Source organism: Leucoraja erinacea, chromosome 15, assembly GCF_028641065.1.
Source record: "Leucoraja erinacea ecotype New England chromosome 15, Leri_hhj_1, whole genome shotgun sequence".
NCBI lineage: Eukaryota > Metazoa > Chordata > Chondrichthyes > Rajiformes > Rajidae > Leucoraja > Leucoraja erinaceus.
The window spans coordinates 32,086,346-32,113,551 of NC_073391.1; the positions used below are offsets into that span (position 1 = coordinate 32,086,346).

Consider the following 27,206-nt stretch of genomic DNA (forward strand, 5'->3'; position numbering starts at 1 on the left):
CATCTGCAGTTCCTTGCTTCTGTCTCTTTCAATTCTTGTCCGCAGTGAATCTGGGGTCAGGTCAGTTGGTCCAAGCAGATTCTGAATTTGATTTAGATTTTCTTTTGAGATTCAGCGCGAAAACAGTCCCTTCGGCCCAACAAGTGACCACCCCTTACACTAACACCATCCTATACACGAGGGACGATTTTTACAAGCCTGCAAGCCTTTGTGATGTGGGAGGAGACGAGCCCCCCGGAGAAAACCCATGTGGTCATAGGGGGAAATGTGCAAACTCTGTACAGACAGCACCCGTAGTCAGGATCGAACCCGGGTCTCTGGTGTCTCTGGGTCTCTACCGTTGCGCCACTATACCACCCTCTAAATTGGCTGGAAAAAGTGAAATTGGGAGCGGATATAAGGAGTGGTGTCTCCAAGCCGGCAACTGGCAGGGACCTCTGAACTTGGCAACGCTTCCTGTAGCTCCCTTATGTTTATTAAATGACGGAGGTTCCACACTGTAGACAGAACAAAAACGATTCACACAAGTGAAGGATTGCTCTTCATTGTTACCTGGCAACAAAAACCTAGCAACAGGACAGATGAATGTCACCCAACCGTTAATAGATTATTTGGAAAGCCAGCATGTCCAACAGGGATATTCATTTCTCATGGAACTCAACTTTTCAAATCTTCATGATCCCCACTTCCCTCAATGCCTACCTGCCTGCACACACAGATCCACTTAGTCTGAAAACCATCCATGCTGCAATATCTTTCCCTGGACTAGTGCATTAAGGTGCACTAGATCTTGTAGAACTTAGGGTTAAATAGGAAATTGCTTATTCAATGCAAAGATGGGGTAAAGTATTTTGTCTCTGTGGCTCGTGAATCATAAAGTCGTACAGCATAGGGGTCAACAGCGGCACAGCAGTAGAGCCACTGCTTCACAGCACCAGAGGCCCGGGTTTGATCCTGACCACCGGTGGTGTCCATATGGAGTTTGTACGTTTTCCCTCTGACCACATGAGTTTTCTCCGGGTGCTACACTTTTCCTCCCACTCTAAAGACTTACCCACACCTTCTGTGTGGTAAAAGCTGCCCCTCAGGTTCCTATTAAATCTTGCCCCTCTCACCATAAACCTATGTCCTCTGGTTTTTGATTCCCCTACTCTGGGTAAAAGATTCTGTGAGTTTGTCGTATCTATTCCCCTCATTTGTTTACACCTCAAAAAGATCGCCCCCTATGCCTCCTGCGCTCAGCCCCTCGAACCCTGGCAACATTGTCTTCACTCTTCTCAAATCTTCTCTTTCCAGCGTGAGTCTTTGAACTTAATTAGATACTTAAAAAGCAAGTGGGTGAGGTTGCCAGGGTAGCCTGCAGTACAGAGTTATGGTCGCAGCCAGATCTGTGGTGATTCAATTGAAAGCCAGAAGCAGAGCCTGGAAATGCTGGAAATGCTCAGCAGGTCGGGCAACATCTGGGAAGAGAGAAGCAGTTAACGCCAATAAGGAACAAACAGGCAAATATGACCAATCCTGATTAAAATTCATAAAGATAGAACAAGTTAACAACATAGAAGAATACAGCACAGGATTAGGCCCTTCAGGCTGGGTTGTTCCCATGTGAATAGCTTTTCCTCATCCACCATTCTTTGGATTAATTAGGAAGTCTCTCCCTCTCTTTGCAGGTGGTGAATTTATTCAACGTTTTCATTACCTACGGAGACACCTTCCTTCCAACACCAAGCAGTTACGATGAACTTTACTACGAGATCATTCGAATGCACCAGGTCTTTGATAACTTGTATTCAATGGGTGAGTTTACATTTTCCTCTTTAGACTTTAGATGTTCGAGATGCAGTGGAAACGGGCCTTTCTGCCCACCGACCAGCGATCACCCCGTACAGTAGCAATATCCTACATACTAGGGACAATTTACTCTTTTTTAACAGAAGCCAATTGTATCTACAAACCTGTGTCTTTGTAGTGGGAGCACCCGCAGAAAACGCACACAGTCACAGGTAGAATGTACAAACTCTGTGCAGACAGTACCCGTAGTCAGGATTGAATCCGGGTGTCTGGTGCTGTAAGGCAGCAACTATAACCGCTGCGTTACTGTGCGCCCCACCGGTTTGGCTTTAATTAATTTGCCGTATTTGTGAATATTGTGAGCTATATCACGTACCAGTGAAACACAAATCTATACCAAACCAATATGAAGAGTCTGAAGAAGGGTCCCAAATTGAAACGTCATCTGTCCATTTCCTCCACAGATGCTGCTGGACCTGCTGAGTTTTCTCCAGCACTCTTGTGTTGCTTTAGTTTAGAGATGCAGAGTGGAAACAGGCCTTTCGGCCCACCGGCTCCCCGCCGACCACATTAACACTGTCCTACACCCACTAGGGACAATTTTTACATTTACCAAGCCAATTACCCTACAAACCTGTACGTCTTTGGAGAGTGGGAGGAAACCGCAGATCTCGGAGAAAACCCACGCTGATCACGGGGAGAACGTACAAACGCCATATAGACAGCACCCGTAGTCGGGTTCGAGGTAGCAACTCTACTGCCACGCCACCGTGACCAGCGCTCAAGGGCCCCCCTTTTGAACTTAAAGTCCGCATTGGAGGGCAGAGGTCATAGTTTAGCACCTTAACTGCAAGATCATTGCATTCCCTCATCATTGACTCCCTTGGGCAGTCAACCTGGGTTAATTGTGAAAGACTCTGGCACTAGACTTGAACCCCTGACCTATTGAAGAAGTGTTTAGGGGGATTTATAGAATATGAAGAAAGGCAATAGTATGGTGTCTCAACGCTGTATTAGATGCAGCCTCTTATGAATCTACTTCACTCCACCTCCAACGACACGGGCTAGTTTCTGCCACTTGAGTCCTGCTCCCAACAATAGCCTCCTCATAGAACTTCCCTGAAGCTCCTTGGCATTCCTTCCTTCTGGTTGTTGTTGGAGGTGTTGTGGATGCAGCTTTTCCCAGTTTATATCCGTGTCCACAGAATGATTTTCAGTGTGTAGCTTTATAGGACCATAAGACCAATTCGATCATGGCTGATTTAGTTTTTCCTTGAACAACGCCATTCTCCTGCCTTCTCCCCATAACCTTTGACATTCTTACTAATCAAGAACCTGCCCTTCTCCGCGTTACAAAATCCCCAACACTTGACCCCTACAGCTGTCTGTGGCAATGAATTCCATGGATTCACCACCCTCTGGCTAAAGGAATTTCTCCGCACCTCCATTCTAAAGGTACGTCCTTTAATTCTGAGGCTGTGTCCTCTGGTCCTAGACTCTCCCACAACTGGAAACCTTGTTTCTGCTCTGTTCTAGTCTTGAGGCTCTCAACAAACAGCGGCCAGTGGAAGGAACCAGCGAGCAAAGTCACACACGCGCTGATCAACGTCAGGTATGGAACTAATGAGACTTTCAGTGCTGCCTATGACCAGTCGGGCTGAATGGCCTCGGATTCTATGGATACTGAGGGGGGGGCCACAGACACTCGGTCACCTTCAAGTAGGCTGCCATGTTTTGGAGAAATTATAATATGTGTGCTATTTCACCAAGCCCAGTGCGACACAACTATTTAGTTTAGTTACGTTTAGTATTTATTATTATCACATGTACCAAGGTACAGTAAAAAGCTTTCCTGGTGCATGCTATCGAGTCAGTGGAAAGACTATACATGATTACAATCGATCCATCCACAGTATACATGCAAGGCAAAGGGAATAACGTTTAGTTCAAGATAAAGTCCTGTAAAGTCCGATTAAAGATAATCTGAACGAGAGTCTACAGGTAGATCGGAGGTCAGGGCTGCTGTATGCAAAACACAGTTCTGGAAGAACTCAGTGGGTCGGGGGAACGGATAGGTGACGTTTCAAGTTAGGACCCTTCTTCTGAGTCTGTAGAAGTGTACTGATCCAAAACGTAGTCAGTCCATTCCCTCCACAGATGCTGCCTGACCCGCTGAGTTCCACCAGCACATTGTGTTTTACTCAAGATTCCAGTATGTGCAATTCTTGTGTCGCCAAACTAACATGTTTAGCTTTATTATTGTCATGTTGTACCATGGTGTAGTGAAAAGCTTTGTTTTGCGTGCTATCCAATCCGCCTCTTCATTGGCGGAGCCGCGTGGCCGGTCCCTGGATCCTCGCGGCCAGTGCCTGGATCCCCGCGACCCAACGAGTGGACCCGCTGGTGGTCATCGAGCAGGTCAGTGCGGCATTCGATGAGGGCGCTGGTCGAGGTCGGTGGTCGTTGAGGTCGGGCGGGCCAACGGTCGAAGATGGCATCGGCGATCGAAGATGGGCCAAGTGGGAGCCGGAGGATGGGCCACCGAGAACAAAATGAGGAAACTGCCGAGGTGGGGAGGAAGAACAAACGAGGACCCGGCGTGGGGGAACCGCCATGGGGCGAGGGGAGGGGGGGAGGGAGAATAAAGGAGGGATTCTTTGTTACTGTCGGCGCCCTGCATGTGGCAACTCTTTGCATGCCTTGGGTATGCAAAACAAAGAATATCACTGTGACTTGTCACTTGAGACAATAAAGTTTTCATACATTTATTCATAGGTCACATAAATACAACCAACTCAAACTCAAGTACAATAGGTTGAGTAAGGGGGAAGATAGAGTTCAGAATATAGTTTTATGCATAAATGCAATGTAGTGCATCAGTTTCAGTCCAATGTCCACAATGGGGTGGCGGTGAATCGGACAGCACCATAGCTTATGGAAGGATCGTTCAGAAGCTTGATAACAGAGGGGAAGATGCTGTTCCAAGTTTGGTAGCCCACACGTTCAAGCTTCTGTACCTTCTGCCAGATGGGAGAAGGAAGAAGGAGTCGCAGGGGTGAGACAAGTCTTTGATCATGTTGGCTGCTTTTCTGAGGCAGCGTGAAATGTAGATGGAGTCATGGTGGGGATTCTGGTCTGTGAAGGACTGGGCTACATCCACAATGCTCTGCAATTTCTTGTGGTCTTGTGTCAAGAATATTAATATGTATTCATTTCCTGCCCTACACAACCTCACACAAGCCCTGAGTACAATACAACCAGGATAAGTGGTTTTGAGTTGTGGGCCTTGTGGGAATGTCAGACAATTTGCACACAGTAATCTCCCATTAATCTTATAATTTCCTGTTAACCACATAAGATTATAAAAGGTAGTTGTAAGTCTCAGCCAATTGGCCCTAAAACTTAGAACATAGAAAAGCACACATGGTAACAGGTCCTTCAGCCCACAATGTCTGTGCCGAACATGATGCCAACTGTAATCTCCACTGTCTGCATGTGATCCATTTCCTTTCATTCCCTGCACATCCTTGTGCATATCTGAAAGCCTCTTAAACATCACTATCATATCTGCCACCACCACCCAGACAGCGTGTTCCCGGCACCCACCATGCTCGCCGTGAGAAAATAAACTTTCCCCGCACATTCCCTTTAAAACTTCTCACCTTAAAGCCATGCCCTCTAGTCTGACATTTCCATCCTGGTTAATCATTCAGAGTATTGTGTTCAGTTTTGGGCACCATCTGGTAAGAAAGATGTAGTCAAGCTGGAAAAGGTGCAGAGAAGATTTACGAGGATGTTGCCAGGACTCGAGGATCTGAGCTATCGGGAGAGGTTGAGCAGGCTAGGACTCCTTCCATGGAGCGCAGAAAAATCAGGGGTGATCTTATAGAAGTGTACAAAATCGTAAGAGGAATAGACGCACAGAGTCTCTTGCCCAGAGTAGGGGAATCGAGAACCAGAGGACATAGGTGTAATGTGAGAGGGGGAACAATTTAATAGAAACCTGAGGGGTAACTTTTTTACACAAAGGGTGGTGGGTATATGGAATGAGCCTGCTGGAGGAGATAGTTGAGGCAGGTATTATCATAATATTTAAGAAACATTTGGCCAGGTACATGGATAGGATAGGTTTAGAGGGATATGGGCCAAGTGCAGGCAGGTGAGACTAATGTAGGTGAGACTTGTTGGTCGGTGTGGGTAAGTTGGGCATAAGGCCTTGTTTTCGCGCTGTATGACTGTGACTCTAATCGTCTTTCTTGAGCTGGAAGATAAATCAAGTGCAACGTTTCGGAGGAGTCGCCTTTCATCATTTAATTGACGTTCCCCGGGGGTCTCTCAATGAACCATGGTGCAAGTCTGCCTCGAGGTTCTGCTGTTGCAAGCATAAGACATGGGGCCCGTGATTTCGACTCCACTTGCGAGTGAATGGATTAGCTCCAGTCTCCTGCCATTGTGTGGCAATAATTAATTTAATCTATTGATTTTTTAATTAAGCCAGTAATCGCATGTTTAGATCTGGCCAATGGCATTAATATCAGTCAGCAAAGCTTTTAATTCTGGAGTGCAAGCAGTTACGTAATTCTGTCAATAACTTGATAATTTGATTGTTAAATAAATTATTGTTAAATTAACTCATGAAATTCCTTTTGCATAATGCATGTTTACTTTGGTTTGGTTTAGTTTAGAGATACACCGTGGAAATAAGCCTTTTGGCCCACCAAATCCACACGAACCAGCAATCACCCATGCACTAGTTCTATCCTACACACTAGGGACAATTTACAGAAGGCAATTAACCTACGAACCTGCACGTTTTTGGGATGTGGGAGGAACGCACCGAGAGGAAATCCACGTGGACACAGGGAGAATGTGCAAACTCCACACAGACAACACCCGAGGTCAGGATTGAACCCAGGTCTCTGGCTTTGTACGGCAGCTTCTCGCCGCTGCACCACCATGCCAGCTTTTAGAGTCTTTCACAACCAGGGCAATGTTGTTACACAGAGGATGGTAGGTGCCTGCTACACACTGCCAGGTGTGGTGTTGGAGGCAGATGCAATTGTGTTGTTTTTAAAAGGCTTTTGGATAGACACATGGATTTGCATGGATCAAGTGCTGGCAGAGAAGATTCTTTAACTTGGCTTCTACACGGACATTGTGGGCTGAAGGGCCTGTACCTGTGCTATACTGTTCTATGTATGTGAAACCAAGCTCCTGTTAAATCACTGCAACCTTTATTGTTCACACCTCTGTGCTCCAAGCCGCACAATCTGAAGCTCCATTTTAAACCCACTTTAATATTACATCTGCTTTTGATTAATGCCCCCACTTGCTCCATTTAAATCTGTGCCTTCTGTCTGCAAACCATTGTCGCAATTTATGTGTTTTTCCTTTGTTGAAACCGATCTTCCTGGCATTAAAGGAAGCTACCAATCCTGATTTATAAAGCAGCAGGGATGCTAATTATAGGTGTGCATGATCACCATTGTTAATTGTTCTATGCAGTGGTGATAAATGAGGCAGTTATAGTGCTGTAATATAAAGTCTGGTCCAGGTGTCTTTCTGCTACAAAGCCTCTGCGCTGTTTGCCAGCCACAATCAATTGGTTCGAGAAACAAGAAACTGCAGGTGCTGGTTTACACAAAAAAAGACACAAAGTGCTGGAGTAACTCAGCAAGTCAGGCAAAATCCCGAGAAAACATGGACAGGTGACGTTTTGCGTTGGGACCTTTCTTCATACAGATTCAAACCAGTCTGAAGAAGGGTCCTCTCCCGAGACGTCATCTATCCGTGTTCTCCAGAGTCAATATGAAGAAGGGTCCCAACCTGACACACTACCTGTCCATGTTCTCCAGAAATGCTATTTGACTTGCTGAGTTACTCCAGCTTTCTGCAAGTTGGTCATTCAGTCGTGAACGAATCAACTATGCTCTCGATCCTTTTTAGTTTAAAGATACAGTGCAGAAGCAAGCCCTTCGGCCCACAGCATGCGCACCGACCAGCGATCCCCGATCACTAACACTATCCTACACACATTAGAGACATTTTACATTTATACCAAGCCAATTCATGTACAAACCTGTAGGTCTTTGGAGTGTGGGAGGAAACGAACAATCTCAGAGAAACCCTACGCAGGTCACTCTCTCCCGCAGAGAATGTATAAACTCCTCACAGACACGCACCCATAGTGAGGATTGAACCTGGGTCTCTGGCGGTAAGGCTCTACCGCTATGCCACTATGACGCCCGTCTTCTCTCCTAACTGTTTCACAAAGACAATACATAAAGCCCTTGTTTTAACGACCCCCATGTAAGAGATGTCGGATATAGCGGAGGGACCTGCTGACCCATCCCTGGCTCAGTCTCCCCAGCCATTTAGACCCCCGGTTCCGACGACACTCCTGACATGCATGGTGCACCAGCAAGCGCTTCTTCACCCTCCGAAATGACACTATGGTGGAGTAATTCAGCGGGTCAGGATCTCTGGAAAACACGGATAGGTGACATCAGGACCTTTCCTCAGACTGAGTTACTCGAGCACTTTGTGTTTCAGTGTACCCCCTCTGTCACCATGTGACTCCCTCCCTTCCCTCTCTCCCGCAGTCGCTTCCAAGGTGGAGCATGTCGGCGACTTCAGGGGAGAGGGAGGGGGGGTGGCTGCGGTGGTGGGGGCAGGAGGGGTTGGGAGGAGGTTGTGACCCGAAGTCCGGAAGCCGCAAATCCCCTGCTCCACCCCCCTGACCTCCTCCTTTCCCCACCACCACCACCACTGCCGTCGACCTTCGGGCCACCACCACCTCCTCCTTCCCCTGAAGTCTCCAGCATACTCCATCTTGGAAGTGACAGCGGATGAGAGGGGAGGGAGCCCCACTGGTGCACCTTGCGAGTCGGGAGTGGCATCGGAAGCCGGGACTCTAAACAGCCGTGGGGATGTGTTGGCACGTCATTCCATTCACATTCAGTTTACATTTTATATTTTTATTTAAGTTTCTGGCATTCTATGGTGCTCTAGAGTCACGGGAAGGGTAGCAATACCGGGCCAGGGGTGTATTGTCATTTCATTATTGCGTGACCTCTGTTTGTCCAGAAAAACAGATAATCTAGAAAGGCTCTGGAACTGAAGTACAGAAAATCAGTGTTCAACCTGTACATTATTCCCTTATTCTTGTATACGTACACTGTAGACAGCTTGTTGAATTCACGCATAGTCTTTCCGCTGACTGGATAGCATGCAACACAAAGCTTTTCACTGAGCTTCAGTGCACATGACAATAATAGACTAAACTAAACCTTGCACCAAAGGTTATTCCCGTTATCCTGTTTCTACACTGTGGATGGCTTGATGGTATTGATATAGTCGTTCTGTTGACTTGATAGCACGCAACAAAAAGCTTTTCACTGTTCCTCAGTACGTTACTTACTTACTGCCTAATATGCCTCCTGGCATTTAGGGCAGCCACGAAGGTCCTCCACTCAGTAGTGTTGATTCCTTCAGTTGCTGTTTCCATAACATATTTGTTTTACGAGACTGAGTTGTTAGCCCTGTGCTCCACCTCCAACCTGGAGGACCAGTGGATCGCTCTTTGTCTCGCCTCTATCCTTCGACCTGTCCAGCATGGGAGACCCAAACAGGAGACGAATCTCCCGCTGGCATAGCTCTAGGGGTCACTGAGACACACAAGCTCCCCAACCACGACAAGGTTGCAATCCAACTGGGAGACCTCGGTATGTACATATGTCAAACTAAATTAAACAAGTAGTGGGTAGGAAGGAACTGCAGGTGCTGGTTTAAACCGAAGATAAACACAAAAAGCTGGAGTAACTCAAAGACGTTTCTCAAAGAGAAACTCAGACTGTCTGAAGATGGGTCTCGACCCGGAACATCACCCATTCCTTCTCTCCAGAGATGCTGTCTGTCTCACTGAGTTACTCCAGCTTTTTGGTCCAACATTGTGAAAGTCCTGGATCTGGAACTGTACAGAAGTGGGAACACTCTTGATGATGAAGATGTAGTTGATGCAGGAACTCAGTGGGTTAGGCAGTATCAGAGGAGGGAAATGCACAGAGGTCATTGTGGGTCGGGACCCATCTTCAGACTGAAGATGATGTTGCATGCACATGCCTGGTGACTGATGCTGGTGGAATACAGCGATGGGTCTGTTTGGCACACCGCCAATCAAGGCTGGGAACCCAATTACAAGCAGAATCGTGACCATGCATTAAACCTCACCTTTCTAAGTGGAGCGATTTAAATTCCCATTGTGTTTCTGCTTTAATCTGAGTCGTGAAATCACCGAGTAGGTGGTTGATTTGCAGGGTGCAGAAAAATCCAATGATAGATTGATCTTAACGCTTTCAGCCCAGCTCAGAGTGGACCGTGTTTGATGATTTATGCTGCTTCTAATTCAGCACTGGCCAATGTTAACTGCCAAGTGCATTGTGAGAGCACGTTATAACTGCAGTGAAATATAGAAAAAATCCATAATATAGAGAGAGAGGGAGGGAGTCGAGTGTTTAATTTTCATATGTACTTAAACTTTATCTTGCACTAAACGTTATTCCCTCTTTCATGCATCTGTACACTGTGGCTAGCTTGACTGTAATTGTGTATCTTTCCGCTGACTGGTTAGCATGCAACAAAAAGCTTTTCCCTGGACCTCGGTTCATGTGACAATAAAATAAACTAAAGGACCATTAAATTCTTGCAGCAGCACAACAGGTCTGTAAACACTGTATTAAATACATAATGTAATAAACCAAACAAAATAAGATTAAATAAAAAATACAATATTATTGCAAAACTAAACACAATTGCCTCCCAGCGCCAGAGACTTGGGTTAAATCCTAACTTTGGGTACCTGTCTCAGTGGAGTTTGCATGTTCTCCCCGAGACTGTGTGGGTTTCCTCTGGGTACTCTGGTTTCCTCCCACATACCAAAGACTTATGGGTTTGTAGGTAATTGTCCTCTGTAAATTGCACCAACTGTGTATGGAGTGGATGTCAAAGATGGTAGCATAGAACTAGTGTGAATGGGTGATCGATGGTCGGCATGCACTCGATGGGCTGAAGGGCCTATTTCTCTGCCGTGTCTTTAAACTAACTAAAAATCCCAATTTTCTAGTGCAACACAAAGGCGCCGAGACAAATTATTGAGACGGTCTCAGTGGAGTTTAATTCTGCGCCTAACCTGAGCTGTCCCGGCCATGGGAGTGTTTGATGCTAACACTACATGAGGGTTGAAATTCATTTTGTTTAGTATAAAACTCTTTAGAGTGAGCTGGAAACTTCAGCAAGTCCTTTGGGAGAGATAGCATAGGCATCCATTTCACACAAGGATTTCAACAGCTGCACAACATGTAAGATCGATCGGCTAACATGCCAGGTCGGTCATTAATCAGCACAACTCACTGATGCAAACTCTTTGGCCTATGTCTGGTTTAGTTCAGAGATACTGCGTGGAAACGGACCCTTGGGCTCAGCGAGTCCGCGCTGACCTGCGACCACCAGTTCTATCCTATACACGAGGGACAATTTACAGAGACCAATTAACCTGCATTAGATTAACCTACATCTTTGAAGTGTGGGAGGAAACCAGAGAAAACCCACCCGGTCACAGGGAGAACGTGCAACTCCGCACAGACAGCACCTGTAGTCAGGATCAAACCCGAGTCTCTGGCGCTGTAAGGCAGATTCCACATTCAAAAGACCTACAGGTTTGTAGGTGAATTCACTTTTGTAAAAGAATTGTAACGTGTCATTAGAGTAGAATTGTGCTAGTGTATGGGGTGATCACTGGTCGGCATGGACTCAGTGGGCCGAAGGGCCTGTTTCAATGCTGTATTTTTGATCGATCAATCAATTAGGAGAATCTTTTACATTCAGAAATGAAAGTGTGGGCAATGTCTATAGTCAGAGTGAAAGGGGAGTTGGGTGGGGTGGGGGGGGGGGGAGGGGGAAGAAGAAGGATGTCTGCACTTGAAGCAGGTGAAACAATTCTACTTGACAGCGAATCAATCTTGCAATGACAGCTTTTGTTTTCTGCCTTCGAGGGCCAGCCGCTCTGAGTCATCGATTCCTGTGTACCTAGCCTCATAAATCTTGCATTATGAAAATGATTTTTCTTTAAATGGCAAAGAATTGTATTTTAATTATCAAATTTGTGCATGGAAGTTAGTTCATCATCTTGAACAATTTTAATTTAGTTTAGAGATACATCGTGGAAACAGGCCCTTCGTCCCGCTGAGTCCACGGCGACCAGCGATCCCTGTTCACTCGCACTATCCTACACATTAGGGATAATTTACAATGTTTACTGAAGCCACATGAACCTACAAACCTGTAGCTCTATGGAGTATGTGGAGGAAACCAGAGCACCCAGAGAAAATCCACGCGGTCACAGGGAGAACGTATAAACTCTGTACAGACAGCGCCTGTAGTCAGGATCAAACCAGGGTCTCTGGTGCGGTAAGGCAGCAACTCTACTGCTGCGTTACTGTGCTGCCCTAATTATTTATTTAAGTAATGGAGGTTTGCAACAGTGTGAATAGAAAAGCAACCCTACCTAGTGCTCTGACACCACCAATCATGCACAGCGCATGTAAGATCATTAACTGTACCGTCATCTGTGAAAGAATCAAAAGAACTGCTGATTCTGTAAATTTGAAATGAAACAAAAATTGCTGGAAGCACTCAGCAGGTTTGGTGGCATCCGTGGAAATGAAAGCAATCAACATTTTGGATTAAGGCAATTATCAGAATTGTATTGGACCTGAAACATTACCTGTTTCTCTTTCCACAGATGCTGCCTAACCTGCTGAGTATATTTGTAGTGTTTTCTGTTTTTAATATCTTCATCCCATTTCCCTCTAGTCCAAGGGTTCCCAACCTGGGGTAAATTTACCCCCAGGGGGTAGATTTGTTGAGTCTGGATTTGTACATTGACTGACTGTGTTTGGTTCTGGTATACCCGTTATTTGTTCATCATTAGTTGTTCATAAATAAGTGAAATAACATTGTTATGTGCTATTAAAGTTGCCGGGGTAAACTGGAGGAAAAAGGTTGGTAACCCCTGCTCAAGTCAAACACAACACATGGCTGCCCCACTTCTCATGTCCACCCATGACTTCAGACCTGGATAGCACTTTGCTGCCCTCAGTATTTCTGTTCTAATCAAGCTTATTGCACATAAAGTCACTGGAAGGCAACAACTCTACGGCTGTGCCGATTGCTTTGCATTCATGTAGGTCCTGCCCCCTGCATGTGAGCTTGAGGTTTGAAGCCCCATGATTCATCATCCACAATGTTCTTCAAGGATATGCCATTCTTCAAATGCAGCTTCTAGGTCCTGTCTATCCCTTGTGTATAACAAAGCTCGGCTGATGAGTAGTTCTCCTTGGCCCATTCCGTTACAGTTTTTAGGAGCGTGCTTGCATAAAAGTTGTCTCTCACTCATCCCCCATCACCAGTAACCCTACTTCAGAGGTGATTCCCAAAGTGCCAAGCCACCCTCACCTCCCCCGATCCCAACCCCCATGTATGCTTAACCAACCCAAGGTTCAAGCTGACCAAATGAGTTGCTGCCTCACAGCGCCAGAAACCCGGTTTTGATCCTGACTACTTGTGTTGCCTGTACGGAGTTTGTACGTTCTTCCTGTCACCGCATGGGTTTTCTTGGGTGCTCCGGTTTTCTTCCACATTCCCAAACCCTGCATATTTGTAGGGTAATTGGCTTCAGTAAAATAAAAAATGGAATCGGTGGGTAAAAGTGCCTGTTTCCACGCTGTACCTCGAAAATCTAAAAGTCTAAAGAGGAAAATGTACACTCATCCATTCAATACTAGTTATCAAAGACCTGATTCATTCGAATGATCTCATAGTAAAGTTCATCGTTACGGCTTGGTGTGGGAAGGAAGGCATAGGTAACGAACACATTGAATAAATTCACCACCTGCAATCAGAGGGAGGTAGTGCCCATTTAATCCAAAGATTCAGTGGGCCAAAGACTAGGTAGGATGCTTTCCACACTATCTCTAAAATTGAAAGTGACCCTGAACTCCCGTCCCCATTCGATGGGCACAGTGCGCCGAAGGGCCTGTTTCAATGCTGTGTTTTCGATCAATTCATTAAAAAAGAGGGATTTTTACATTCGGACATGGAAGCCACATCCCGAGCCTGCACTCCCACCCCCACTCCCAGACTTTGGCGATGGTCAGTGTGGTTGCTCTGGGCCAGAGGGCCTGTTTCTATGCTGTTTCAATCAAACAATAGGAGATATTTTTAGACTCATTATGTAAGTCACATCTTGAGGACTGGGTGAAACCAAAGTACAGTTTCTTCTGTTAACTTACGATCAGAAGTATTAATGTTAAGGTCAAATCTCGGCCACCAACTGCTCCACAGCGAAAGTCTTACCCTACGAGACCGCCCTTCGTAAATCACTGGCAACATCATGTAAGACAGAATGTGGAACATCCTGTAATTATCTGGGTCACATTTGTTCTGTCTTTGAATCCACGACTTGGGCTAAATCCTGCTGTTTTATCTGCGCATTGAGTTACAAGCCTTGCATCCCGCTGACTTGTGTGACAAATCCATCTCTCCTTCATAAATAAATCTGGTTTTAATATCCCCCATCTGGCTTTCACAGCCTTACGGCAGCCAGGCATTGTTGCCTTAACAAAAGATAGGCACAAAATGCTGGAGTAACACAGTGGGTCAGGCAGCATTTCTGGAGAACATGAATAAGTAATGTTTCAGCTCAGAACGTCCGAAACGTCACCTATCTTTTTTCTCCAGAGATGCTGCCTGACTCACTGAGTTAGTCCAGCACTTTGTGTCTATCTTTGGTATAAACCAGCATCTGCATTTCCCTTTTAGTACATATTGCTGCCTTACAACTCTCAAGCGGGGGTGCGTGTAATGGAAGGGTGGAGAGAGTGGAAAGAGTGTATGTAATGGGAGGGAGGAGAGAGAGATTGTATAATGGGAGATTGGAGAGAGTGCATGTAATGGGAAAGAGGAGAGAGTAGGGGTAATGGGAGAGTGGGGATAGGATGCTTAAAATGTTGTGCCCATCTCTTTGGGCTTGCTGGCTTTGTGGTTAGTTTGGCATTTTGTCTAATTGTTCACCTATTAGTTCCGGAAGATATTATAGTTGTGTCAGTAGAAATTGGAGTATCTCTGAGCCAATTCATTGCCATAGTAATCCAGCCTTTGCACTGAGAGGGAACCTAGAGTTGTGGACTGAAGCTGCACAGAACAGAACTAGAGAGAAGTGTGAATCACCGATGCTTTGTGTGAAGCACAGCAGTTAATTCTGAGTAAAATGGACTGCTTTTTAGATGCTGAAGTGCTTTCGAGTGTAATCACTGGTCTATCATGCAAATGAGACACTAGAGATCACACTTTAATAGAATTTGACAGGTTAGAGTCAATAGTAGGTACTAAATACTAAAATACAATGAATCTGAAGAGGGTCACGACTTGAAACGTCATCCGCCCATTCCCTCCCCAGATGCTGTCTGACCCACTGAGTTCCTCCAGCACAGTGTGCTTTGCTCAAGATGCCAGCATCTACAGTATAATGGGACTCCATTGATGTACCATATATATTTAAGATATAAACAAAGGAACACTCGGACAGGTACACGGACAGGAAAGGTTTAGAGAGATATGGGCCAAACGCAAGAAATGGAACCAGCTTAGATGGGACATCTTGGTCGGCATGGACAGGTTGGGCCAAAGGGTCTGTTTCTATGACTCCAGGATTATAGTACGTGTTTATGAATCAATTGATATTGGTTTGTTATTGTCACATGCATCAGGATATACTGAAACATTATTGTTTGGATGCTATCCAGTCACATCATACTATACATACATGAGCAGAGTACGATTTCAGTGGAAGGTATCCCATCTCCCAAGTCTGCTACTTTCAAGTTGCAAACTGATAACTAAACAGAATACACCAGTAATCAAACTTCAAAAATTTAGCTGGGTAACTTCTCCCATCCTGCATTGGAGAAAAGTGCCGTAAGAAGTCATTTGTTTTGTTCAGAACTTACTATGCAGAGAACATTATGTTTCCGACCTTCTCTGGAGTTATGACAAGGATAAGGAAGAAAAGTACTTGATTTTTTGTGGCATTTCTCATAACTGCAAAACGTCCCAAAGCTGGTGAAATTGTTTTTTGAAGTGTAATCTCAGTTGTGCTGCAGGGAAGGAGCTGACTGCTGGATGCATTATTGTAAGCGCTATTTTGTTGTGATGAACAGTTTTGACAATAGGCAGGTAATCGTCATTCATGTCCCCATATACGTTGCCTCAGAGATCACAGAGTGGGCTTTAAACTTTAGAGATACGGCATATCAGACAGATCCTTTGGCCCACCGGGTCCGTGCCAACCAGCCCGTACACTAGCACTGTCCTACATGCTAGGGACAACTTCCAATTTTTTACCGAAGCCAATTTCTTTGGAGTGTGGGAGGAAACAAGATAACCCGGAGGAAACCCACGCAGTCACAGGGAGAAACTTACAAACTCCGTACAGACAGCATCAGTATTGGACTCAGGTCTCTGTGGCTGTAAGATGGCAAATCGATCGCTGCGCTATTGTGCCGTCCCTGGATGTTTAAAGCAAGTTCATGTTTGTTTTTTTAGTTTATAAAAAACACCATCAATGCAATGTAATTTGTATTAAATTTTAGCTACTGAAAATTAATTTCAGTTCTTGTACTTGTCAGTTTAGATTGCTAAGGGCTACCTTTTATTTCAGAGCCATCATCAACCATTTTAACCCCAAGATAGAGTCGTATGCGGCAGTCAATCACATCTCACAGCTCTCTGAAGATCAGGTAGGTGCCCCTGTTGCTTCTTAATACACTGTTTTTTATTGGAGACACAAGGGACTGCCGATGCTGGTTTACAAAAGAAGACACTAAGTGCCTAAGTAACTCAGCGGGCCAGGCTGCATCTGTGCCTGAGTAACTCAGCGGGCCATGCCGCATCTGTGCCTGACCCACTGAGTTATATCAACACATCGTGTCTTTTTTTAACGCTGCTTTTTATTGATTGATTGATTGAACGATACAGCAAGGGAACAGGACCTTCGGCCCACCGAGTCCACGTCGAACATCAATCACGCGTTCACACTAGCTCTGCTCTCCTACTTTCTCATCTATTTCCTGCACATTAGGGGAGGCCAATTAATGTACAAACCCACACGTATTTGAAACCGACATGTATTGGAGGAAACTAGAGGTAACGAACCCGGTCACAGGGAGTACGTGCAAACTCTACCCAGACAGCAGCCAAGGTCAGGATCGTACCCGGGTCTCCGGCGCTGTGAGTCTGCAGCTCTTCCAGCTGCGTCACTGTTCATTGAACACTGTTGCGTTTTAGTTCTGCCACTCATTAGTTAGATGATAAGTGAACCCAGACGACGATTACTGCAGATGAATCACAGCCGGGAACAATCCCCATCCTCATCTGCAACCCACGCACCCACTGTTTGCCGTCTGCCCAAGAATATAGTGATCAGAAATGGCAGACGAGCATTATTCCCTTATCGTATAATCTATACACTGTGAATGGATTGATTAAATCATGTATTGTCTTTCTGCTAACTGGTTAGCAGGCAACAAAAAGCTTTGCACCGTACTTTGGTACACATGACAATAAACTGAACTGAACTGAGAAAGCTGCCTATACCAGAACTCTGAAATCAAATCCGACATTGGTCGGGCTGCATCTGTGGAGAAAGAAACATCAATCGTTAATATCGATGATAAACTGCAGTGTATCCAGCACCCATCCCTGTGGCACAGATCTCCAACCCGCCACTACCACCCTCTGTCTCATTCCTCCAAGCCAATTTTGGATCCAATTGCTCACCAATGTCAAAGCCTCTTGCAATGGGCCCAAACATGCAGACAGCTTTGGCAGTCAGTCAGCTGAATGGAAGAGCCTCGTGGGCTACACACAGACGTGGTCTTTACTCACAGTCACACTGCATAGACCTTATACCTCATTGTTTTTAGTTTTAATTTAGAGAAACAGTGTGGAAACAGGCCCTTCAGCCCACCGAGTCCATGCCGACCATTGCCAAAGGCTGGGAATGGGGATGGGAGTTCAAGGTCACTGTAGACTTTAGAGAGGTTCAGCATGGAAACAGGCCCTTCGGCCCATCGGGTCCTTGCCAACCATCCATCACCTGTACACTAGTTCTATCCTATAAGCTAAGGACCATTTACAGAGGGCAATTTACCCACAATCTCGTATGTCTTTAGGATGTGGGAGGAAACCGGAACACCTGGGGGAAACCCTGATGGACACAGGGAGAACGTGTGAATTCCATATAGACTAAGCATCGCTCGGCATCGAACCCGGGTCCCTGGCGCTGTAAGGCAGCAGCTTTTTCACTGAGCCACTCTGCAGCCCTTCGACCATCCATAAAAATAGACCGTACACTGCATAGGCCAGGCTGCATGCTTAGATGGCTGTTTTTCTACATACAGTCGCACTGCATAGACCTCATAGCTGGGGCATCCAGCCAGCGCGACTTTGGGACAGTGGACTCTCTGTTATTGTTTCCAATATGGCTAATGAAGGCATAGAGAGGAGGCTCTTCTCCCTCTTGACATTTATGTTCCAGTGCATTCAGAACAGGAGAGTTGGAGGCGGCGGCTTCTATTCTTCCTGTGCACAGGAAAGCTGCCAGCATTTCACCAAGCACAGTGGGGTTTTAAAAGGCTCTCAATTTGAAGTCACCGTTGGGATTTTTTGCTGCATACAGCCACCTCTGGCATAGTCCTGTAGAACATGCAATCTCTTTCTATTTTTATTTCAATTCAATCAACGCTGATAAGAAGTTAAATCAGGGCAGGTGCTTTGTCTTTGCCAGGAGTGAACTGGCAACCTTTGGTTGCCTTGGGAACCTTACAAGCCATTCAGTAAGCGGAGATGGTATCGCTTAGAATTCCATCGGACGTGTGCCAAAGAAGCAGACCATTCACCCCATCCAACCCAAACTGGCCTATATGCTCCACTGTAGTCATTTCGAATCGGAGTAGAATTAGGCCATTCAGCCCATCTAGTCTACTCCGCCATTCAATTATGGCTGACCTATCTCTCCCTCCTAAACCCATTCTCCTGCTTTATCCACATAATCTCTGACACCTGTACTAATCAAGAATCTATCTATCTCTGCTGTAAAAATATCCACTGACGACTTCCACAGCCTTCTGTGGCAAATAATTCCACAGTTTCACCACTTTCCGACTAAATAAATTTCTCCTCATCTTCCTAAAAGAATGTCCTTTAATTCTGAGGCTGTAACCTCTAGTCCTAGACTCTCCCGTTAGTGGAAACATCCTTTCCACATCCACTATCCAAGCCTTTCATTTTTCTGTATGTCATAGTCTCGTCGTGGATATCACACAATCCCTTCTGTTAGCTCCATCTACGCTTCACGCTGCCTCAGCAAGGCCACCAGCATAATCAAGGATGTGTCTCACCCGAGACACTCCCTCTTCTCCCCTCTTCCATCTAGCAACAGGTACCCCCATACCTCCAAATTCAGGGACGTATAAGCTCCATACAGACAGCACCCGTAGTTAAGATCGAACTCGGGTCTCTAGTGCTGTAAGGTAACAACCCTACTGCTGTGCCACTGCGTGGATTGGAACTTGTTTTAATCTCTGACAAGGCAGACTCGCTCGCAACTGACCTTCGTTCCCTGCTCAGACATTTGCAACATGTACACTGCCTCCATTTATTCATCCTGAACTTAAGTGCAGCCTGGGAAGATATACTGCCTGAAATAGCTTCCCAGCTGAGCTAGGATAAATTAAACAATAGCTGCATTGACCTTTTGTAGACTTTCAGCAACATTGCATCCTTTGCCCAGAGTATCTGCGGTATAAGCACTTTAACCCGTGGTACAAAGTTGGTCTTCACACCATTTAATTTTTAAAAGTTCAAAATGACAACCTATTGGAGCATATTTAGCACAGTTAATTACCCTGGGCGCTATTAATACATCATATGGTTTGGGTAGCACAGTGGCGCAGCCGGTAGAGCCGCTGCCTTGCAGCTACAGAAACCCCATTCAATCCTAACCTCCGGTGCTGTCTGTGTGGAGTTTGCATGTTCTCCCTGCGACCACGTGGGTTTCCTCGGGGTTTTCTCTCGCGTCCCCAAAAGGTGGGTTAATTTGTTTGGTGTAAATTGCCCCGATTGTGTAGGCGAGCAGTAGAATTGAGGACTGCATAAGAATCTGGGAAGAAACTTGTGCACCGGAGATAGACACAAAGTGCTGGAGTAACTCAGTGGGTCAGGCATATTTCTGAAGAAATGATGAGTAACGTTTCGGGTTGGACCCTTCTTCAGACTCAGACTTTGGTTCTGAAGAAGTATCCCGACCAGAAATGTCACCCATCCTTTTTCTCCATAAATGCTGCCTGACCCGCTGAGTTACTCTAACACTAGGTCTATCTTCTCTATCTATCATACTTGTTTGACTTTTTTTAATCGATAATCGTAAAAACAAGGAGCTGCAAATGCTCGTTTACACTAAAAGATTATTCATTATTATTGTAGAAACAAGCTGCAGATGCTGGATTATACAAAAGATAGGCACAAATGGACACTAATTGCTGCTGCCGGAGTAATTCAGCGGGTGAGGCAGTATCTCAGGAAATAGGTGATGTTTTGAGGTCGGATCACTTCTTCAGACCTGACATCTCTCTCAGCATTGCACCTGTTGGTGTGGAGTGGCCGCTTGCATCTCCATTAGAATCACTATCTTCGCCTTTGTTATCCAAGGTTGCTAGCGGTTTTTGTTTAGCTCTTCCCTTGCGTGTGTCTGGCATTTGCAGGGGGTTTTTTATGCAGGTCTGCACCACGCCGAGTTGAATAAACAGACTGTGAAAAGTTCTGAGAGCGACCTTGGCTGAACAGACGGTAATTTTTAAACAATTTAAACTGAACGGAGGAGAGCTCTTGAAAACACGTCTTACTCCATCCGCTGTACACTAGCGCCCCTCACTTCTTCAGACCTAAACCATCATTTATCCATGTTCCCTAGAGATGCCTCCTGACTCACTGAGTTACTCCAGCACTGATTATATTTATGTATAGTGTTTTTTCAATCTGGCATGCAAATCAAAGCTTTTCCCTGTACCTCGGTATAAATGACAATGATAAACCTAAACCTAGGGGAGGATTCGTGTAAATTGATGATTGGTGAGATCTCGCTGGGCCCAAGACCCTGTTTCTATGCACTGTCTCATGTCTATAGCTCTAAAGGTTTAACATAAGACCACATCAGGAAACATCAGAGGAGGTGACAGAAACAATGTTCAAGAATCAGATATTAAGATCCCTTTCCTGAGGAACTTCCAGAGATTAGGTCCTTGCAGCTGTGACATGACTGTGCGGAGACTGATCAATGTGTGGGTTAGAGTCATAAAGTCATACAACGTGAAAACAGGCCCTTCAGCCCACCTTGCCCATGCCGACCAACATGCCCAATCAACACTAGTCCCACCTGCTCGCGCTTGGCCCATATCCCTCTAAACCTATCCTATCCATGTAACTGTCCAAATGTCTCGTAAATGTTATGATAGTACCTACCTCAACTACCTTCTCTGGCAGCTCGTTCTATATACCTACCATCCTTTGTGTAAAAAAGTTATCCCTCGGGTTCATATTAAATCTTTCCCCCCTCACCTTAAACCTATGTAAGCTTGTTCTCAATTCCCCTACTCTGGGCAAAGGTTGCTCCTCAGGTTCCTAATAAATCGTTCCCCTCTCACCTTAAACATGTCCTCTGGTTCTCGATTCCCCTTCTCTGGGTAAAAACTACGTGATTGAACTCATGTAGGGGTCAATATAAAGTAAGGCTTCATCAGGCAGATGGAATGTTGTCAGAACACGAGCAAGAAGCAAAGTTATCAGTGATCTTTATAGTACTTTGGTTTTAATTAGTTGACTTTATGTTTGGCTCCTTAATTACTTTGTTTCATACTGGTCTAAGTGCTGTTGTGTGCCAACAGGCAAGAACTTGCTACTGCGTTCTCAACGCACTAAGAAGGTGTCTGCGGTGTTCGCTGGGATTGTCAGCACCCAGCACAGTATTCACTAACAGCCCTTGTTCGTGCAGTTTGCCCAGAATTCCTCAGGCTTCCTGCAGGGGGAGTGTGGAATCATAGGATGTTATGACAAGAAAGGTGGAAGAAGGCCATTTGTTTCATCGTGCCCACTCTTATAGAGGGCCAAGTGCCAAAAAAAACCAGTCCCAAGCCCTGTAGTCTACAAATTCTTTATGACCTTGCAGTCTGCTTTCCTTCCAAATATTTATCCAATTATCCAAATGACAGCATTGTGGCACAGCTGGTGGAGCTGCTGCCTAACAGCACCAGAGACCAAATTTGGATCCTGACCTCAGGTGCTGTCCGTGTGGAGTTTGCACGTTCTCCCCGTGACCGTGTGGGTTTTCCTCCTGGGGCTCCGCTTTCCTCCCACATTCCAAAGACGTACATGTTTGTAGGTTCTGTAAATTCTGTAAATTATCCCTAGTGTGCACGATAGGGCTAGTGATCGGTGCAGACCCAGTGGGCCGAAGGGCCTGTTTTCACGCTGTATCTCTAAAACTAAACCACACCTAAACACCAAAACAGCACAGAAACAAGCCCTTCGGCCCAACTTGCCCATTCTGACCAAGATGCTCATCTGCACGAGTCCCACCTGCCTGCATTTTGGCCCAAACCCCTCCAAATCTTTCCTGTCCATGTACCTGTCTTAATGTATTTTTAAATGATTTCCTCCAAGGAATTGGCAACATTGAAAAATAGATTTTGACAGGCACATGTATAGGAAAGGTCTAGAGGGATATGGGACTAGCTTTGACAGGGCATTTTGGTGGGAATTGATTTGTTGGGCTGAAGGGCCTGTTTTCAGGCTTCGTCCGTTTAGTTTAGAGATACAGCGTGGAAACAGGGCCTTTGACCCACTGACTCCATGCCAACCAGCGATCACCATACAATCGCACTATCTTACACACGAGGGAACATTTTTACCGAAGTCAATTAGCCTACAAACCCGTTTGTCTTTGCTGTGTGGGAGGAAACCGAGGCACCTGGAGATAACCCACAGGGAGAACGTAAAACTCCGTACAGACAGCACCCATAGTCAGGATCGAACTCAGGTCTGCTGTAACCAGCAACTCGACCACTGCACCACCGTGCCACTCCTATGACTCCAACTGACTTCATTGAATCGTTTAATTGCCTAATTAGGTTGAGTGAAACCATCCATTGTTTGAAAGTGGATTGGGTACAAAGAATGCATTTGTAATTTCCTTTTCTTCCCTCTGTGCTTCTCAATGATCTGCGTTTGGCTCCTTTCATCTGACGGGTATCCTCTCCTCCCCACATCAACCCCAGTGACATAGATCTGTAGGGTAATTGGCGCTCTGTAAATTGCCTCTTGTGTGTGTAGGGAGTGGATGAGAAACTGGGATCACATCGAACAAGTGTGAATGGGTGATCGATGGCCGGCGTGGACTCGGTGGGCCGAAGGGCCTGTTTCCATGCTGGATCTCCAAACTAAACTATGAGGGTTCACCAAGTGCATCCAGGACTGATTGTATCGCCAGTCTTTAGCCAGAGTTCTCTCATTTGTGATTTGTTTTGAAACCCTTTTTTCCCAAGACCTTGTCGCCATGGCAACACATCTCTCCAGCAGTGACTTGACCCTGAGGTCTTGCCTGTGACATCAACGCCATACTTAAAAAACACACAAGCTGGCTTCAGTGTGTTAAATCGACATAGCTAGAAGAGGCACTTTTACAACTAATTAGTTTTTGATTTATTGGGAGCTGCTTGGGGAAGGGCAGAGGACCAAGATGCAGGAGACATGTCCCTGTGGAATTGAGATAGGTATCCAACATATTGGTAGCACAGAGGCGATATATATGTACCAATAATACAGAGACCTGGAATAATGGTTTGGAGAGCAAGTTCCACTATGGCAGCTTGGAAATTAATTAGTTTAGTTCAGGGATACAGGCCCTTCATTCCACCGAGCCCACGCCGACCATCAATCACCCGTTCCATAGATCAAACCTGTGTTATCCCACTTTTGCAGGACCTACACACTATTCCCACTCCTTACACACTAGGGGCAATTTACAGAGGCCATTTAACCTCTGGTGCCCTGGTTTCCTCCTATATCACAAAGACTTGCGTTTTTTAGGTTAATCATTGAACCATACAGTATGGAAATAGGCCCTTCGGCACAACTTGCTCACACTGACCAACATGTCCCATCTACACTAATCCCACCTGCCTGTGTTTGGCCCATATCCCTCTAAACCTGTCCTATCCGTGTACCTGTCCAAATGTTTCTTAAAGGTTACAATATTACCTGCCTCACCTACCTCCTCTGGCAGCTTGTTCCATATACCCACCACCCACTGTGTGAAAATGTTACCCCTCAGGCTCCTATTAAATCTTTCCCCATCACCTTGATTCTTGATTCCCTGACTCTGTGCGTCTACCTGATCTATTCTTCCCTTGATTTTTTCATGATCTTGTATTAATTGGCCTTTTTTACAATAGATGCTTAAATGGGATAGAACGTGAGAATGGGTGATCGACGATCGGTGTGGACTCAGACAGCCATAGGGCCCGTTTCCATGCTGTATCTCTAAACTAGACACGAAATTAAACTAAACAATTGCATTTGTAAACTTGATATTGTTGCTCAGCCGTTTTAGTTAGTATTTCCCAAATCATCAGAACTCAAATTTTACTTTGTATCCAATTTCCATTTCACCGGGAGGACTTCGACCCATCAAATCTATACTAGCTCACTAAGCAACCCTTTTGCTTCCAGTAAATTTCCCTGTAATCTATTCGCCCCACATTTCAGACATCTCCCTCCCTCCCCCCCCCCCCCCCCCCCCCCCCCCCCCCCTGCAGATTCAGTTCCCTACCTATACACCCGCGACAATTTACAGAGAGCATTTAATCTACTAACCTGCACGACCCTGTGATGTGGGAGGAAACCGGAGCACCCGGAGTTTACCATCACGTGCACCAACGTACAGTGAAATGCTTTTGTTGCATGCTAACCAGTCAACGGAAAGACTATACAATCGAGCCATCCGCTGTATACAAATACGTGATAAAGGGAATAACATGAATAATGTTGAGTGCAAGGTAAAGTCCAATTAAAGATACTCATTAAAAATACTCAGCAGGTCATGCCACATCTGTGCAAAGAGAAACTGGTTGAAGATTGTTTTTTTTAACTTTGGGTCCACTGATAGTCGTCATTGAGAACATTGTTTGCCTTTGCTAGTGTCTGTATGTGATTTGAGAGTGTGTTCTGGCCCAGACAGGCCAGTTTGGCATTGAATATGCATCCTGGCCTTGCCAACATCCTTTGAATTAATAATAAGCTTTTACTAGAGCCTGATTTTGGTTTTTACAAACCTGTGGTTTGCATAGTTAAAACTGTTCAATGGTGGTTCAATGATGCTTTTATTGACACATATGGCAAATGCACAGCAAAATTATTTTCTTACAAACAGTCCAGAAGAGTATTGTCATCCTTGGTAGTGGGTGTATGGAACGAGGTATCAGTGGAGGTAGTTGAGGCAGGTAATGTCACAACATTTATGAAGCCTTTAGACAGGTGCATGGATAGGACAGATTCTGAGGGATAAGGGCCAAATGCACGCAGGTGGGACTGGTGTAGATGGGGCATGTTGGTCGGCATGGGTAAGTTGGGCCGAAGGGCCTGTTTCCATGCTGTACGACTCTGTGACTCTATCATTCAGTGAAATCTGTTGTTGATAGACATGGCCATGATTGGACAAATCGCCAGAGGATTCATTATAGGACTTCTCCTCAGCCTCTCTGCACTATCTCCACATCGCTTGATTCCCTTAATATGCAACAAGGGTATGGTATCAAAGTGGTTAACTTGCTGGAACGCCGCCAAAGGTTTGACAAATCATCCAGTCACGATTTTCCCATTTCGCCATAGCGCAGAGGGAATTTGAATTCAAACTAACAAAATAAATCTGAAATTGAAAAGCTGGGCTTAGGAACGGTAACAGTAAACATGCCAGATTGTCTTAAAAGCCGATCTGCTTTCACAGTCATCTTTCAAAGAAGGGAATGTGCTCTCCCAGCCGAGTGCCCCTACACTCTCGGCAATGTGATTCTTTCATGGGATGGGGATATCAAATGCAGTCAAGTCAAAGGGAGGTTATTGTCTTGTGCATAGGTGCGGTGAGGTACAGGCGCAATGACAATCTTGCAGTAGCATCTCAGGCACATAGACTCAGACAACGCATAAAGAAAAAGACTGTGCAAAACAAAAATATTAATACAAACCAGAAATTAGGAAACAAGTCCGTGGTAGTGCAAGAGATGGCCCGTAGAGATCCGTTGCCGAGATAGGGTTAGGCTTGTGCGATGTGTAGAAAGGAGCTGCAGATGCTGGTATATATCGAAGGTAGACACAAAGTGCTGGAGTAACTCAGTGGGTTAGGCAGCATCCATGCAGAAAGAGGATCTGTGACGTTTCCAGTCAGGACCCTTCTTCAGATGGAAGAGGGGCCTCCTCCACTGTCTGATTAAGACACACGCAAATTCTAGGAATAACACCTTATATTTTGCTTGGGCAGATTACAACCCAGCGGTATAAACGTTGATTTGTCTAATTTCAAGTGACCCCTGCATTCCCTCCCTCCCTCCCCCACCCTAGACCCCATGTTTGCATCCTTGTATCCCTTTCTCATCACATCTTCCCCAGCCAACAAGGGGCCATTATGTGATCCACCCTTCCTTGCCGGTCCTGCTTTGTTCTGGCCTTTTCTTACCTCCAGTTCCATCCCCCCCTACTATTAGTCTGTAGACGGGTCCTAAATTGAAATGTTTTCTTCAGAGGTGCTGCCTGACCCGCTCAGTTACTCCAGCACTTTTTGCCTATGTTAGGGTTGTGCGGATCGGTTCATGAAACTGACAGCTGTAAGAAAGTAGCTGCTCCTGAACCTGGTGGTGTGGGACCTCAGGCTTCTGTACCTCATGCCTGACGGTGCCAGCATGAAGAGGGCACGGCCCGGCCCGGCACGGCCAATTAACCTACTAACTAATCTGCACGTGTTTGCAATGTGAAATGTAATTGGAACATCCCCGGGGAATCCACGTGGTCGCAGGGAGAGCGTGCTAACTCCCTACTGGCAATACCTGAGATCAGGATTAAATCCAGGTCACAGTAGCTGTGAATCAGCAGCGCAACTAACTGCATCACCATGCCCCACACAGAGCTGCACTCTGCATCTAACCTGTGCTTTCCTTTGTAAAATGCAAAGAATCATAGAGTAATACAGTGTGGAAACA

The 27,206-nt window shown here is 45.6% G+C and overlaps 1 protein-coding gene across 1 annotated transcript in view; it reads left to right on the forward strand.

Annotated features, from left to right (window-relative positions):
• armh3 (armadillo like helical domain containing 3) overlaps positions 1 to 27,206 on the forward strand; it is a 111,429-nt gene that overhangs the window by 67,972 nt on the left and 16,251 nt on the right. Inside the window, exons 22-24 of the mRNA XM_055647048.1 lie at positions 1,671 to 1,797; positions 3,328 to 3,403; positions 16,565 to 16,643. Of these exons, the coding sequence (XP_055503023.1) occupies positions 1,671 to 1,797; positions 3,328 to 3,403; positions 16,565 to 16,643 (282 nt within the window). The remainder of the gene's footprint in view (positions 1 to 1,670; positions 1,798 to 3,327; positions 3,404 to 16,564; positions 16,644 to 27,206) is intronic.